This window comes from Littorina saxatilis, linkage group LG15, assembly GCF_037325665.1.
Source record: "Littorina saxatilis isolate snail1 linkage group LG15, US_GU_Lsax_2.0, whole genome shotgun sequence".
Classification (NCBI taxonomy): Eukaryota; Metazoa; Mollusca; class Gastropoda; order Littorinimorpha; family Littorinidae; genus Littorina; species Littorina saxatilis.
Window position 1 is genome coordinate 40,549,165 of NC_090259.1, and position 17,500 is coordinate 40,566,664.

The 17,500-nt window shown below is 40.0% G+C and overlaps 2 protein-coding genes and 1 long non-coding RNA gene across 5 annotated transcripts in view; all 3 read right to left on the reverse strand.

Annotated features, from left to right (window-relative positions):
- Window positions 1–17,500, reverse strand: part of LOC138949335 (coadhesin-like) — a 191,535-nt gene that overhangs the window by 30,528 nt on the left and 143,507 nt on the right. The window lies entirely within an intron of this gene.
- The window catches only part of LOC138949342 (coadhesin-like), a 34,491-nt gene that overhangs the window by 1,880 nt on the left and 15,111 nt on the right, over window positions 1–17,500 (reverse strand). The window contains exon 5 of the mRNA XM_070321138.1: window positions 16,424–16,624. Coding sequence (XP_070177239.1) covers window positions 16,424–16,624 — 201 coding nt within the window. The remainder of the gene's footprint in view (window positions 1–16,423; window positions 16,625–17,500) is intronic.
- The window catches only part of LOC138949344 (uncharacterized), a 3,172-nt gene continuing 2,585 nt past the window's right edge, over window positions 16,914–17,500 (reverse strand). Inside the window, exon 3 of the long non-coding RNA XR_011450243.1 lies at window positions 16,914–17,397. This is a non-coding gene — a long non-coding RNA (uncharacterized lncRNA). The remainder of the gene's footprint in view (window positions 17,398–17,500) is intronic.

Genomic DNA, 17,500 nt, shown 5'->3' on the forward strand with positions numbered 1-17,500 from the left:
TTTTTATAAATAGATTCCGCAGAATGCTACTAGAGGATTGTTAAAGGAAAAGTCCAAGGTTTAGGGTCACTTTTGATATGTTGACCCTCTTAATTCATCAACCACAAATGCGTGTGTAAAAATGAACACAGAAGTCCAAAAAGTATACTTTGACTCGTTTGTTGGGTATTCTGAATCGTTCCATCGCGCGCGCAGTCTTGGCTCATGACCTTGTGCACATACGTGTGCTACGTCACGGGCCTTGAACAACAAATATGACCGGCTCCAGCAGTGAGGAAGACAAGTGGAATACGGACCGGTTTTCAGCCAGCCTGAGGTTTTACTGTGACCGTTTGAGCCTCTTCGTCGTCAAAATGCGGCAATACGAAATGGTATGTGATTCTCTTTGTTGTGATGTTGACACACTAGTCCGTAGTCGCATAGACCTATATGTATAAGTTACAGCTCCGTCCATCCATGGTATCGCCTGATATTTTGTCGAGACTGGGTCAATGAATATGATGACGTCACTCGAGGCTCTGCCGAGATGACGTCATTATATTCTTTCACCCCGTCGAGACAAAATATCACGCGATACCATGGATGGACGGAGCTGTAACGTATATATGGCATGACCAAAGTAAAGAGAATTTGTCATGGGATGTGGAAACAAATCATTGGAAATTCACCATGGGCAATCAACCCAAGCCTAGAAGTTGTAGAACTATATTTTGTTTCAGTCTTGGCAAGGCCAGTTTTGTCCAGTTCCGGAAAAGACATCATGAATTCATTCACCCTGCCGAGACGAAAAAAACAATTCCATGGATGAAAACGTATAAGCTTATATCCCGTGACGCATCAAAGCTAAATTTTGTTTTGAAATGTCTTCACAACGTACAGATAACTTATAACGACATAATCGCCTTCACAAGACAGGAAAAACGCACACTTTGTTTTTCGTCTGCTACAAATCTAGACTTGTTGGTTGACGGAGAGAATAAAGCTTCAATCGTACCTTCATCAACAGGAATAAAATCATGCTCAATCCGCTGTCAGTTCGCAACTGAACCTTGTTTTCTTTCTTTAACTTTTTGGTTAACATTGAAACGGCAATCCAAAAGAGTGTTTCAGCTGTTTCAAGACACAGGCTTAGCTCCTTCTTTGGAGTTGCTTTTTAGTCTAAAATGACACCGGAAGCGTACAAATTGTCGCGTATACTGTCGTCACAAAAAGACGTCATGACAAAGTTACACACAAAGCGAAAGAGACTTTGACGTCATTTACTTTTGTTCGGAATTTTCCGTCTGTTCCTAGCTTGTCAGTGAGTAAGCTTATAGTCCAGGCATCTTAGCCACTTTAGTGAAGGGAACGTTGAAGTGACAATGACTAGGTTTAAAATGTCCCTTATCAGAAAGTTCAACCTCAGTCCTTTGATGTTTATTAAACACATTTTCATATAAAGTTGGCGCTTCATACGGAAAAATGGCTTTGAAATTGACCCAAATCCTTCTTTGGGCTCTGTAAATGTCGTTTGGGGGTATGGTTGTAAAATGGTATCTACTGGTCACCCCAATGTATAAACTGAAAACTCTTTCTGCACCAGAACACGCAGAAAGGATTGTATCTGCCTGATGTCTGATGCTTTTCAAAATCCCCAACCACTAACACCTTCAAAACGGACTTTAACTGACACTGTTGTTTTTCCCTATATAATCCTTACTATTTTTCCGAGACGTCGTCGTGTTGTGTATTTCGCTTGCCACAACCTCATACATGGTCCTAAAAGTTAAAGTTGAAGAAAATACTAAAGATAAATGAAAAAGCTGACGCAGTGTCATTCGCACCGTGAATCCCCCCATGGGAACATACTAAAGTCTGGTTCCAAATAGGCTCAATTTCCTTCTATTTCTTTGTATTTCTGCCTCGTAGGGGTAGGGGTGTTCAAACCAAAGGCACCTTCAAACCAAAATTCAAATCACACATCTTACAATACTAAGACACTCAGCAGTAAAAGGGTGTCTGCTGGTAAAAAATTCCAAACAATCCTAAAAGTACTTCACTACTAAAAGTGCTTTTAAAAAGAGCCGTTATTTTTCCCTCTATATTCAGTATTGTGTTTTCTGCGAACATGTAGTCTATTTAGATGGTTGTCGTGTGCACTTGAGTTGCTAAAGCGTTTTCAGTTGGGCATATGTCGAAAAGCAAAGAATTAGCCCTTTGAAAACCATCAGAACTGTCACACAAAAATAACATTTACCTATCTCACCAACTGACCAAACATAGGGCTTTTCCTTATGTATTATGTATTGTCGTGTTTTTTGTAGCATACTTGTGAAAACAGCCACCACTGTTGTAAATGATACTTTAAAGAGCATTATTTCATTTTTACAGTTGAAGGACAACCTGGACTGCCGTATATTACAGCTGTTTTACAATCAGCCAAAATGTTCTTAACAAACGTATGTTAAGAACAACTCCCACAGTGAAATTGAAGGAAAACAAAGTGAAAATCCGCCTGCCATAGAGGAGCTAAAGAATCAACAATAAACGACTGCATGGATAGCTTGATGCACGAATGCATTGCGGACATGTTTGTCTCCAACCAAGAGAAAGTTCCAAAAAATCCCTTTTGTGCTTCTTATTATACAGTGACGTCAAAGACAGCCTTTTCTGCTGTTCATACATTCAGGGGTTATGGTTACACTAAACGACGTAGTTGTAGCCATACTGCCATCCAGATTTATTTTTTCCTTGCGAGCAGTCACAGGGTGTTTGTGCTGTCTGCCAACCGTTAGATGACCCCGCCCAAGTCTGTTAAGGGACCGTTTGACCGTTATAGAACGCGTCTTTTTGATTTTTTGGCACAGTTGGAAACGGTTGATTTTTATCCCTACCATTGTTTCCAAACATTATATAGGAATGTTTTGTGAACAACGGATAATAGCCGCTACTCGCATGTGTAGCAAAAGTGAGCGTACATACTCACCCTGGTCGTACAGCCGTTGTCCGTTGCCCGTCTTTATCTGTCTGTACTGAACATTACCTTTGGATATTTCTCCAACGCTATGAAGTGAAGAAACACCAAATGTTGCAAAATGTTGTATGACCCCAAGAGCTCAAAAAAGATACTTGAGAACCTTGACCTTACCATAAGGTCAAGGTCACAGGGAGAATTAATGTGGTCTAAAAACTGCAAAATTTCACATTGTGCCAGTTTTCTGGAAAACAAATTAAAAACAGCGGGCTTAGTTTTGTATGGTATACAAGAAAAAGAAAGCCTTATCTTCTGATACCATTTTGGTTGACCTCGCTTCAATGTCAAGGTCAGAGGAGCCCTTCAAAGTTGAATTGTAGACATATTTTGATGTGAGCTTGCCCCTTTAACTTTACTATGGACGATATCTCTTACAAACTTAAACACTGAGTGGGGCGTTTGTTAGAATTTCATAGTGAGCCACATCTGGTCACATATCGTTAGGGTCAAGGTCACATTGACCCCTATGAAAAATGTGACCAAGCCGGGTAAAGAAATCCATGTGTCTTGGTAAAAAATCTTAACAAAGCAAAGCCCATGCGACTCTCATGCTTGACCTTTGTCTTAAAGTGACCTTGACCTTCAGGTGACCTTGAAGGTGAAGGTCTAACAACTGAAGCTGGCAAGGACATTGTACACTATTAGAACTGTTTTACAGATTTTTCCTACCAAATTACACATGACCTTTGGCCAAGGTCAAGATCATCAAAGGTCACACATCACAAGGCTATCAATTCAAGACATAGGAAGCATAAACATACTTATTGGCACTTTCTACAAAGAGACATTGTCACTTTTAGTGATTCAATTGCCCGTTTCAGTCACATTTCATAAGGGGCAAAGTGACCTTGACCTTGATGATATGTGACTAAATGTGGCTCAATATCAGTATATAACATGTGCCCCACACAATTATGAAGTTTGAAAGATTTTTTTCATAGTTCAGGGTCAAGGTCACTTCAAAACATGTATACAATTCAACTTTGAAGGACTCCTGTGACCTTGACATTGAAGCGAGGTCAACCAAAATGGTATCAGAAGATAAGGCTTTCTTTTTCTTGTATACCATACAAAACTAAGCCCGCTGTTTTTAATTTGTTTTCCAGAAAACTGGCACAATGTGAAATTTTGCAGTTTTTAGACCACATTCATTCTCCCTGTGACCTTGACCTTAAGGTAAGGTCAAGGTTCTCAAGTATCTTTTTTGAGCTCTTGGGGTCATACAACATTTTGCAACATTTGGTGTTTCTTCACTTCATAGCGTTGGAGAAATATCCAAAGGTAATGTTCAGTACAGACAGATAAAGACGGGCAACGGACAACGGCTGGACGACCAGGGTGAGTATGTACGCTCACTTTTGCTACACATGCGAGTAGCGGCTATTATCCGTTGTTCACAAAACATTCCTATATAATGTTTGGAAACAATGGTAGGGATAAAAATCAACCGTTTCCAACTGTGCCAAAAAATCAAAAAGACGCGTTCTATAACGGTCAAACGGTCCCTTAACAGACTTGGGCGGGGTCATCTAACGGTTGGCAGACAGCACAAACACCCTGTGACTGCTCGCAAGGAAAAAATAAATCTGGATGGCAGTATGGCTACAACTACGTCGTTTAGTGTAACCATAACCCCTGAATGTATGAACAGCAGAAAAGGCTGTCTTTGACGTCACTGTATAATAAGAAGCACAAAAGGGATTTTTTGGAACTTTCTCTTGGTTGGAGACAAACATGTCCGCAATGCATTCGTGCATCAAGCTATCCATGCAGTCGTTTATTGTTGATTCTTTAGCTCCTCTATGGCAGGCGGATTTTCACTTTGTTTTCCTTCAATTTCACTATGGGAGTTGTTCTTAACATACGTTTGTTAAGAAAAGTTTGGCTGATTGTAAAACAGCTGTAATATACGGCAGTCCAGGTTGTCCTTCAACTGTAAAAATGAAATAATGCTCTTTAAAGTATCATTTACAACAGTGGTGGCTGTTTTCACAAGTATGCTACAAAAAACACGACAATACATAATACATAAGGAAAAGCCCTATGTTTGGTCAGTTGGTGAGATAGGTAAATGTTATTTTTGTGTGACAGTTCTGATGGTTTTCAAAGGGCTAATTCTTTGCTTTTCGACATATGCCCAACTGAAAACGCTTTAGCAACTCAAGTGCACACGACAACCATCTAAATAGACTACATGTTCGCAGAAAACACAATACTGAATATAGAGGGAAAAATAACGGCTCTTTTTAAAAGCACTTTTAGTAGTCAAGTACTTTTAGGATTGTTTGGAATTTTTTACCAGCAGACACCCTTTTACTGCTGAGTGTCTTAGTATTGTAAGATGTGTGATTTGAATTTTGGTTTAAAGGTGCCTTTGGTTTGAACACCCCTACCCCTACGAGGCAGAAATACAAAGAAATAGAAGGAAATTGAGCCTATTTGGAACCAGACTTTAGTATGTTCCCATGGGGGGATTCACGGTGCGAATGACACTGCGTCAGCTTTTTCATTTATCTTTAGTATTTTCTTCAACTTTAACTTTTAGGACCATGTATGAGGTTGTGGCAAGCTAAATACACAACACGACGACGTCTCGGAAAAATAGTAAGGATTATATAGGGAAAAACAACAGTGTCAGGTAAAGTCCGTTTTGAAGGTGTTAGTGGTTGGGGATTTTGAAAAGCATCAGACATCAGGCAGATACAATCCTTTCTGCGTGTTCTGGTGCAGAAAGAGTTTTCAGTTTATACATTGGGGTGACCAGTAGATACCATTTTACAACCATACCCCCAAACGACATTTACAGAGCCCAAAGAAGGATTTGGGTCAATTTCAAAGCCATTTTTCCGTATGAAGCGCCAACTTTATATGAAAATGTGTTTAATAAACATCAAAGGACTGAGGTTGAACTTTCTGATAAGGGACATTTTAAACCTAGTCATTGTCACTTCAACGTTGTTCTCTAATATGCCTGGACTATTACCCAAAACGTCTTTGTTCTCTATTCACATTGCAGCTGTGAAATAATCAGTCTTGTGTCTCGGTCGTGTAGGTACAGAGTTTGCTTCTGCAATCATTGTGTTCGTGTTGATGACGGCTTCATAAGACAAATCAGCGAATCTATCGTGAGGAAGACTTTTATTTATTCTCTATGTACAAATCACCGAACCCAACCCATTTTTTGTGTGCATTTTTCTGAAGAATAAACTGCATGTGGTTAATTTCATCCGTTTAATGCTTGTCGAAACGAGCCATAAAGCTTTAGAATAAAAGATTTCACGCATTGCTTGGCCATCTGATCACAGATGAGGTCGCAGTTTGTAGGTTGAATCTATGAATCGGCCAGAGATAGATCTGCATTTCTGGTACGACCTTCCATAAATTATTATCAACAGCGGGTTCATGGTCGGAATCAAGAGGTCAAATTTGCGTGGCTCCCAATCATTTCATAAAAGATTTCCATTTTTTTTGTTTCTGCGGCTGCGCAAGTTATTTTGCCTAGGTCATGGCCGAACTTTAGGCCTACGGAGAAATATCGCTGGATATTTTCTCCCTAGATTAATAGAGACAAAGAAGGGAAGTCATGCTGTATATGAAATATAGGTCCCTGGTAGTCGCTACCTCTTGCAGTGCTAGATCGAAGTCAGGTGTGTTTTTCACAGATCAGTTGATGTGCTTCCACAGATCTGTAAGCATGTAAAGATTATGTATTTTTGCTATTAGTATTATGGTGTTGTTTATTTTCCTATCTTTAATCACGGATTTCGTCCTTGAACTGCCCAGTTTAGAATAAATGCTTCCACAGTGATGTTCACACGCGACTATCCTTATTTTCTCTTGGAATTCTGAGTAATTCTTCAGTCACACAACGAAACATGTAGACAGCAAGTTAACATTGCGCAAAGCCTGTTTCTTTCGGACAAAACTGCACTTATCCTGGTATTTTTATTTGCAACAGTAAGACACTACATGACATTGACACCACTAAACAGTGAAACGTATTTTAAATGGCGTTGGGCTGCTTTCATGTGCTAATAGTGATCCTGACATTTTTCTTGCGAAACGGTCAAAGGGAAGTAATAAATGAATTTTGTTTTTTAAATTAAACGAGCACACGTGATTTCCGATCTTAAACTAGATCTGAAATCATAAGATTTTCTGAGCAGTGGCGAAACGCTGATGGCGTGATATCGCAAGCCGTTTTGGAAGCAAATAAGCACTGTCAGACATATGCTGACACACGATTACAGCAGTTCAAACTTTTTGATCATTGATTTTTAGGGGTACGCAATATCGGACAGTCACACTACAAAAAGACAATGCGTTAGTGCATAGATCGGTATTCTCAAACGTCACGAACAGACAGTACGTTGCTACTATTTTACTGTAGTAACAAAACCTCACAGTCCCATTATAAATTTATGGTGTGTGCCGAAAAGCAACCATATGAGATTCAGTCAGTGGGACCCTGAATCTACCTGGGGTTAAATCGGGTTATTGACTCTCATCAGGGCCGGACCAAATGAGTTGTAAGGGGGGGGGTCCTCCTTTTTTGGGGGGGCATATCAGCGAAGTGGCGAATGCATGAATTTTTAAACTGTGAATATATGTACTACTGTTCGTGTTGTCTGTGTGATCCACTGCAATGTCTGTGTAACTATACCTTAGAATCTCAAGGTAATTTTTTGAACGGGGCATACAGATGATACATGTTGCCATGATCACAGAGTGATACGTGTATTTTGCTTATCAGGTGTCAGTGCAGAAACTCCATGAGGGAACTAAATTCGAATATCTGGAAAACCTGGATGAGGAGATAGACAGCCTAACAGCACATCCTCCTATGTTTGCTCGGACATCTACTACCTTCAAACTGCATACTATGCGTACACACAGGAATATGGACGACTCAACATTGATCAAAATGAGTAAGTAACACAACACAAACAGATGATTTCCATTATGATATATTTATTTATCTGAAAGTAAAATTGACCACAGAGTGTACAATTTGTTTTCAAATACAAAAATATCACATTGGGTTAAAAAACAAAACACACCATCATATATCATTAAAACTATTCTGTATTTCTAAACACATACGTATCAGCATAGTTTATTCATGTAAACATCCTCATTTCGGTTCCCAGTCTATCTGAAATCAAGGTAAGATATGCCAGAAAGAATTATAGCGATCACACAGTGCTTCAGCATGAATTTGAAAACCTGCTCTACGTCACATAGACACAGCGTGTCTTATGATTCTATCCACCTTCTCCAAACAAACACGTACACGTTTTCTCTGGTACGAATGTCTTAAAAGCTCAAACTAAGCTGCTGTTTTATTCTGTCTTGCTTTACAGGAAATACAGGCACGTCGCTTACCCATAACAGGCAGCTGGTGCGCTAGCGACAGGGGTGTTGCTAGATATTTTCATGTTGGGACATTTGGCCGAAACTGTCAGAAAGCTTTAGGGCATCTTGGAAAAAGTTCGGCTATTATTTTGGCTCATCCAAAGTCACCGCAACATTGTCATTGAAGCACAAGACTCAAGAGGGGAACACCAATACATACAATCATTGTCTTAGGAACACAGATTACAGGGGCGGAGCAGTTAAGCCAGAGGGGGGGGGGGGGGTTACAACCTGGGACCTGGGGTCCAGGGTCCCGTTTGGGGGTCTGGGGGGCAAAACCCCCCTGAAGCTGACGAATTTTAGCTATTTTATAAACAATTTGTGGCTTATCCTTGATTTTAAACAGGATCAACTGGTGTCAGCAGCCAATCATTATTTCTTTTAACATTAGTATTAAATAATGGCAATTTATCTTCACTGATATCTGCTCCCGACATCATATAGTATGGTTAGAAGGAAGACATGTCGCATACTGTGACATTTAAAAAAAGAATTAACTTCCCCCGGCTTTACAGACAGAAAAAAGAAAAATAATTCACGGACAGAATTTCTTCTTACCCCTGTAACACCCCTCCCCCCCCCTCCCCTAATCCGCCCCTGGATTATATGTTGCATACTGCAACTGAAACAATCAGCCTTGCTGATTTAACTACAACAGACGCCATGCAGTTCTCTGAAACTTTTTCAAACCTTTAACTTTAATTTCTTGAAAGTAAAACTCTTCCAATCTTGTGCAAATCTTGACAAACCTTGAGAAACATGACTGGTAAAACACCAATAAAAGACCGTGTAGGGTGAGCCATTTTGCTTGGAAACCCCGATTTGGACGCTTTTTACATTTAGTCAAGTTTTGACTAAATGTTTTAATCTAGAGGGGGAATCGAGACGAGGGTCGTGATGTGTGTGTGTGTGTGTGTGTGTGTGTGTGTGTGTGTGTGTGTGTGTGTGTGTGTGTGTGTGTAGAGCGATTCAGACTAAACTCAATCAATCAATCAATCAATATGAAGCTTATATAGCGCGTATTCCGTGGGTACAGTTCTAAGCGCTTGTCGAAGAGGACTAACAAAGAAACTAACATCTACAGACGGACACGAACCCTGTCACACACTAGCAAACCCTGATAAACATACAACAAACAACTGTTTAATAACAATATACACATCAATAGCTAGGTCCAAACAAAATAATATTAAGCACAAAGAAAACACCTCTCACAGAGCACAGCACAAGCATGTCTTTTGGGGCACAACACATCACGTCGAACATGAAAGTCGCAGCCAGCTACGGGAAGAACTGAGTCTTCAACCTACTCTTGAACGCGTCAAGAGAGGGGCTCTGGACCGATCTTTATGAAATTTGACATGAGAGTTTCTGGGAATAATATCCCCGGAAGTTTTTTTAATTGTTTCGATAAATACCTTTGATGACGTCATATCCGGCTTTTTGTAAAAGTTGAGGCGGCACTGTCACACCCTCATTTTTCAATCAAATTGATTGACATTTTGGCCAAGCAATCTTAGACAAAGACCGGACATTAATATTGCATTTCAGCTTGGTGGCTTAAAAAATAATTAATGAATTTGGCCATTAAAGCCTGCCAAACGGTTGTGTGACGTGTCTAGTGTGTTGGCGAAGTGTCTTGTGCTTGTCACTTCTCGCTTTCAGCCCTCACCGCTGGCTAGCACCGTCTGTCCTTTTTAGGACAATGCGAAAAGAGAGCAGAATGCGTCAGTCTCTCCTGCCAGTACAATAACCTCTCCACAACAAGCCCTATGTAGTGCCTCCATCGCGGCGACAGGCGTAAACTGGGTACCGCAAGGCCCCAGGCTAGACTACAAGGACTCGGAGGAGGTTGGCCCCTAGACGTGCGGCATGCGGGCCCACCGGTGTGTGGAAACGCCCAGGTGCCCACGAACCAACCTCCAGCTATGGGTCAAATAGCCGGGCAGGATAGGCTCGTCAACCCTGGCAGGCAGCTATCCTAAGAGAAGACCACTCTGAATTCAAAACGAGGGTAGAGGAGGCTCATCATCCATGGAAGGAAACTCGTCTAGGAGAAGGAAAACTCCGAAATGAAACCCACGCAGTCCCTCGAAGACGGAACGGCACTGGCCTTTTTTAGGCGGGGAGCAGACCGGGTGCCTACGCTATCCTCGACAAATGGTTGTGTCATCAACGAATCAACGTGATGGGTCATTAAAAATCGGAAACTTGTCATTAAAACTATTTTTTTTAAACGATCCAAAAACAATTTCATCTTATTGTTCGTGATTTTCTGATTCCAAAAACATATACATATGTTATATTTGGATTACAAACAAGCTCTGAAAATTAAAGATATGAACATTATGATTAACATTAATTGTCCGAAATCGATTTAGAAACAATTTCATCATATTCCTTGTGGGTCCCTGATTTCAAAAACATATAGACATTATATGTTTGGATTAAAAACAAACGCAGTACGCTAAAAAGAATAGAGATACAGACACGCGTGTTATCCTGCTCAGCGCGACCATTACCGCACAATTCTGGCTTGTCGATTTCACTGCCTTTCCCACGAGCGGTGGACTGACGAAACTACGAGTATGCGGTCTTGGTGAAAAAATGCAGTGCGTTCAGTTTCATTCTGTGAGTTCGACAGCTTGACTAAATGTTGTTATTTCGCCTTACGCCACTTGTTTTCTCCTCTCACTGTCTCTGTCCATGTATCTCTTTCTGTATGTCTGTCTGTCTGCATCCTTGAGTCTTGAGTTTGTCTTATGTGTCTGTCTGTCAGTGTCTCTGTCTCTCTCTGTCTCTCATTCTCTCTCTCTGTCTCTCTCTCTCTGCCTCTCTTTCTCCCTCTTTCACACACCCCTACCATCCCCCATCCCTCCCCATCTCTTTCCCCACCCTATTCCCCCCCCCCCCCATCACCACCCCACCCCTTCGACCTCACGCCCCTCCCCCCTTCCCACCTAGTCGTCATGCAACATACATCGTTACCATCGAGGACAAAAAAAGAAATAAGTAAGCTTATCCCTTCAAAAAGCCTATACATTGGAACAGAGAAGAGAAAAATAAGCCTAATAAGTACTCAAAGTAGTCAAGGTGAACCGCAGTTCAAGCATTACCTGGCCTAATTGGCAACATTCAGGCGGCGTCTACGAGCTAATCCGTCAAAATCCGTGCACAGGGTTGTAACGGGTGTGCACTGGGCACACAATACACCTGTGTGAAAAGAGGGATATGGAGACGTGCTTTTCTTGTTGCCATTAACACTGGAGTGGCGACAGCCCTATGTGATGGGGCTTATCGCTTTCATAGTCCGCGTCAAGTCATGAACTTTTCGCATCACTACCCTTCGTTTCAGTCCCGCGTTGGCACTGTCGCTCAATAATTGCTTATCAGCTGACACTGTCCCCTCCGCCAAACAAAAACAAGTCGCGTAAGGCGAAATTACTACATTTAGTCAAGCTGTGGAACTCACTGAATGAAACTGAACGCACTGCATTTTATCACAATGACCGTAGTCCGCCGCTTGTGCAAAACGGAGTGAAACTGACGAGCCTGTTTAGCGCGGTAGTGGTTTCGCTGTGCTGCATAGCACGCATTTCTGTACCACTCTTCGTATTAACTTTCTGAGCGTGTTTTTAATCCAAACATATCATATCTATATGGTTTTGGAATCAGGAACCGACACGGAATAAGATGAAATTGTTTTTAAATCGATTTCGGAAATTTAATTTTGATCATAATTTTTTATATTTTTAATTTTCAGAGCTTGTTTTTAATAATAAAAACAACCATATTTATATGTTTTTGGAATCAGGAAATGATGTAGAATAAGATGAACGTAAATTTGGATCGTTTTATATAAAAAAAAATGTTTATTGCAATTTTCAGATTTTTAATGAGCAAAGTCATTAATTAGATTTTAAGCCACCAAGCTGAAATGCAATACCGAAGTCCGGCCTTCGCCGAAGATTGCTTTACTACAATTTCAATCAAATGAGGGTGTGACAGTGCCGCCTCAACTTTTACAAAAAGCCGGATGTGACGTCATCAAAGACATTTATCGAAAAAATAAAAAAACTTGACTAAATGTAAAAACGTGGAATGCGATTTTAATCACGGTTTGTTTTTTGTGGGTTTGTCTTGGTGATTACTTTTTACATTTAGTCAAGTTTTGACTAAATGTTTTAACATAGAGGGGGGAATCAAGACGATGGTCGTGGTGTATGTGTGTCTGTGTGTGTCTGTGTGTCTGTGTGTCTGTGCGTGTGTGTGTGTAGAGCGATTCAGAGTAAACTACTAGACCGATCTTTATGACATTTTACATGAGAGTTCCTGGGTATGATATCCCCAGACAATTTTTTCATTTTTTCGATAATTGTCTTTTATGACGTCATATCCGGCTTTTTGTAAAAGTTGAGGAGGCACTGTCACACCCTCAATTTTCAATCAAATTGATTGAAATTTTGGCCAAGCAATCTTCGACGAAGGCCGGACTTCGGTATTGCATTTCAGTATGGAGGCTTACAAATTAATTAATGACTTTGGTCATTAAAAATCTGAAAATTGTAATTAAAATTATTTTTTATAATACGATCCAAAATTACTTTTATTTTATTTTTCATCATGTTCTGATTCCAAAAACATATAAATATGTCATATTCGGATTAAAAACAAGCTCTGAATTGAAATTAAAAATATAAAAAATTATGATTAAAATTAAATTTCCAAACTCGTTTTAAAAACTATTTCATCGTATTCCTTGTCGGTTCCTGACTCCAAAAACATATAGATATGACAAAGGCAGTGAAATTGACAAGAAGAGCGGGGTAGTAGTTGCGCTAAGAAGGATAGCACGCTTTTCTGTACCTCTCTTTGTTTTAACTTTCTGAGGGTGTTTTTAATCCAAACATATCATATCTATATGTTTTTGTAATCAGGAACCGACAAGGAATAAGATGAAAGTGTTTTTAAATTGATTTGGACAATTTAATTTTGATAATAATTTTTATATATTTAATTTTCAGAATTTGTTTTTAATCCGAATATAACATATTTATATGTTTTTGGAATCAGCAAATGATGGACAATAAGATAAACGTAAATTTGGATCGTTTTATTAATTTTTTTTTTTTTACAATTTTCAGATTTTTAATGACCAAAGACATTAATTAATTTTTAAGCCACCAAACTGAAATGCAATACCGAACCCCGGGCTTCGTCGAAGATTACTTGACCAAAATTTCAACCCATTTGGTTGAAAAATGAGGGCGTGACAGTGCCGCCTCAACTTTCACGAAAAGCCGGATATGACGTCATCAAAGACATTTATCAAAAATATGAAAAAACGTTCGGGGATTTCATACCCAGGAACTCTCATGTCAAATTTCATAAAGATCGGTCCAGTAGTTTAGTCTGAATCGCTCTACACACACACACACACACGCACACACACACGCACACACACACGCACGCACATACACCACGACCCTCGTTTCGATTCCCGCTCGATGTTAAAATATTTAGTCAAAACTTGACTAAATATAACAAGTCGCGTAAGGCGAAAATACAATATTTAGTCAAGTAGCTGTCGAACTCACAGAATGAAACTGAACGCAGCAAGACCGTATACTCATACTCGTAGCATCGTCACTCCACCGCCCGTGGCAAAGGCAGTGCCCGTGGAATTGACAAGAAGAGCGGGGTATTCGTTGCGCTAAGAAGGATAGCACGCTTTTCTGTACCTCTCTTCGTTTTAACTTTCTGAGCGTGTTTTTAATCCAAACATATCATATCTATATATTTTTGGAATCAGGAACCGACAAGGAATAAGATGAAAGTGTTTTTAAATTGATTTCGAAAAAAAATTTTGATAATAATTTTTATATATTTAATTTTCAGAGCTTGTTTTTAATCCGAATATAACATATTTATATGTTTTTGGAATCAGCAAATGATGGAGAATAAGATAAACGTAAATTTGGATCGTTTTATTAATTTTTATTTTTTTTTACAATTTTCAGATTTTTAATGACCAAAGTCATTAATTAATTTTTAAGCCACCAAGCTGAAATGCAATACCGAACCCCGGGCTTCGTCGAAGATTACTTGACCAAAATTTCAACCCATTTGGTTGAAAAATGAGGGCGTGACAGTGCCGCCTCAACTTTCACGAAAAGCCGGATATGACGTCATCAAAGACATTTATCCAAAAAATGAAAAAAACGTTCGGGGATTTCATACCCAGGAACTCTCATGTCAAATTTCATAAAGATCGGTCCAGTAGTTTAGTCTGAATCGCTCTACACACACACACACACACGCACACACACACGCACACACACACGCACGCACATACACCACGACCCTCGTTTCGATTCCCGCTCGATGTTAAAATATTTAGTCAAAACTTGACTAAATATAAAAAGCATGTACTCTGACCTTCAACGCATTCCTTCTTGTGAGATAATCCGCTGTTCGTATGTCGCCTCGGAGTTTCGATGGCTCGTCGACTGTACCAGCCTCGCGTAATACTGCCCTCTCCGGACTTTTATGAAGGGAAGACACTGCCAGTGGTCAAAACATTTGTTTCAGGGATAAAACGCCAACTTTTGTGCTGCAGAAAAATGGCGAAATTTGTGTCCAGAAAGTGCCCGACACTTTGAAATCTGCACGCTTGTGCTGCACACACCTCTTCCATTTCTACAAGAGACTCAGAGTTTTATACTGAAACCGTCGAAACTAACCAAAGTGTCCTTTCTGGTCCCTCTCTTCCACAGAAAAGTCTCTGACGTCAAAAGAGATACAAAGTTCGAGAAGATGTCATTTCGAAAATAGTGACGTCATGCATGTCAGTAAGTGCGTGGGCACAGCAAGGAGGAATGTTGTCGCAGAAACAGCTAAGAACTCAACGCTGCATGTTCATAACAATTGACATTTGCCAGTAAATACTCAGGCGAAAGCATGAGGGAGGCTACTCTGATATCACATTTTCCATTGTTTCACAACTTATTAAAAGCAATAACATAGGCACTGTCTTTCTAAACTTAAAGAGTTAAAGGCACAGTACGCCTCCCGTAAACCATCACAGATACTGTCAGGCTTTTACACACAGTACAAACACTCTTCCATTGGAACGCTCACCAAACGGGAACATCCTAAGTGCCATACGTAAAGAGCGAGCAATTTTCAAAGAATTAATTTTGCGGATTGTCTGATAACAAAATCGGACCGTGGTGCGATTTGGCGCTAGATCTAACTTTTAAAATCTGAATAATAAATTGACAGCTTGTTATACAAACATTCTTAAATCATAAAAGAATTCTTTTTTCATCAAGACAAGATCAGTACAATTCGAAGTTTTGATTGTTTGAAAAAAGAAAAGCCCGGAAGCGGGGTCACGCAAGGTCGTGGTTCTCGTAGCAGACGACGGTTTATGCCTATCGCCAGTTCCTCTGAACAGTCAAAAGTCATCGCTAGAGTTCTTGTGAATCACAGCCGTTTGCTTCGTTTAGATTCAGAGATGTACATAATAACGTGCTATTGCAGATAAGCTTACAGCGAGTCGCATTCAAATTACAAACTGACGACTACATTGTGAAAAAAGGAAACTGGATCACACGGGTTCACGATGGCTCAGGGGTAAGATAAACCACGCAAAAATAAATTATTTGAAAATTGCTCGCTCTTTACGGAGGGCACCTAGGATGTTCTCAAGCGGTGAGTGTTTAAATGAAAGGGTGTTTGTTCTGTGTGTAAAAGCCTGACATTATCTGTGATGGTGTACGGGAGGCTTAAGAATAAGAATAAGAATACTTTATTTATCTCATAGAGAAATTCAGGCGTGCTTCTGCGATATAACTCTTCCTGGTAGAAAATACCGGGACTCCGACACTTTTGGCCATCCATACACAACCACCATCAACAAAAACTAAGCACGAGACCTTGCTTTATGTTTTGCCGGCAAAGAGGGACTGTTGGTTTCCATACTTTACTCACCGGGACAAGGCCGGGTGTTGCAGCTGACCGTTTGCGATATACTGCTCGAACCGTAACAGGATTGTCCACCACCGGAAGGAGCTGGGTTGGTGCACGTGCGCGCTTTTGTGACGATCTGGTTTCCGGGTCCACATGTCTTGCTGCAGGCTGTACGGGACCGCTCGGTCCATGCCGACCATCCACCGTATGCTCTCCTGGAAACTGGTCAGATGTGTGACTTAATTGAGTGTCCAAAAATAAAGTTAGTCAAAATTGAAATATTTTGGTGTGTTTGGTTTGTTTAACATCTCAACTTTCCAACACAAGGTTTTGAAAAGCAAGATAAACTTTTGGAAATGTTGTAATTTAAGATAATGTGTTGAAGGTTGCCTTGTCTCGCGTGTAACACAGGACACCATTAGAGGCACATTTTTACTCTTATCATTAAAAATACAAGTAATTATCATGCAATTTCCAATGAGATACAATAGAAATTGCTTCATAGAAGTACCAGAAGTTTCAAAATATACCATACTTACATAATGGGGGGATTACTATGAGGACGCCAGATCAACAATTTCTTAATTTACAGAAAACCTTTCCAGCAAGTGATCAGATATTGCTATCTGCAAAATTGCATGATTTAAAGAATCTCCATGAATACTTAAAACAGCAATATGGACATACTTTGAAAAATCTTGGTAATACATGCAGATATTCATCAAATGACACAGAACGTCTCGCGTGTAACCATGGACACCGCAAACAAACACAGACACCAATATCAGTTAACCATGGGTTTATTTCAGTCAAAACGAAACAACTTTTTATTGAAATGTGTGTCTGCCACGTCTGTCAAGAGTTGGGACAGGCAGCACCTCAACTACTTCCTCAAACTTCACAAAAAATATCTCCTCCACAGCAGGCCACACAAACGATGATCCTTGTTTCCTAAGGAAACGAACAACCACCCCATTCCCATCCAGTGTGTCAATCTGTGGACAAACAAATAAACCTTTCTTAAAATAGAAAAATTAAAAATAGTGAAAAGGTTTACATCATGAATTAAAAATACAAGGAGCAAGTGACACCAATAAA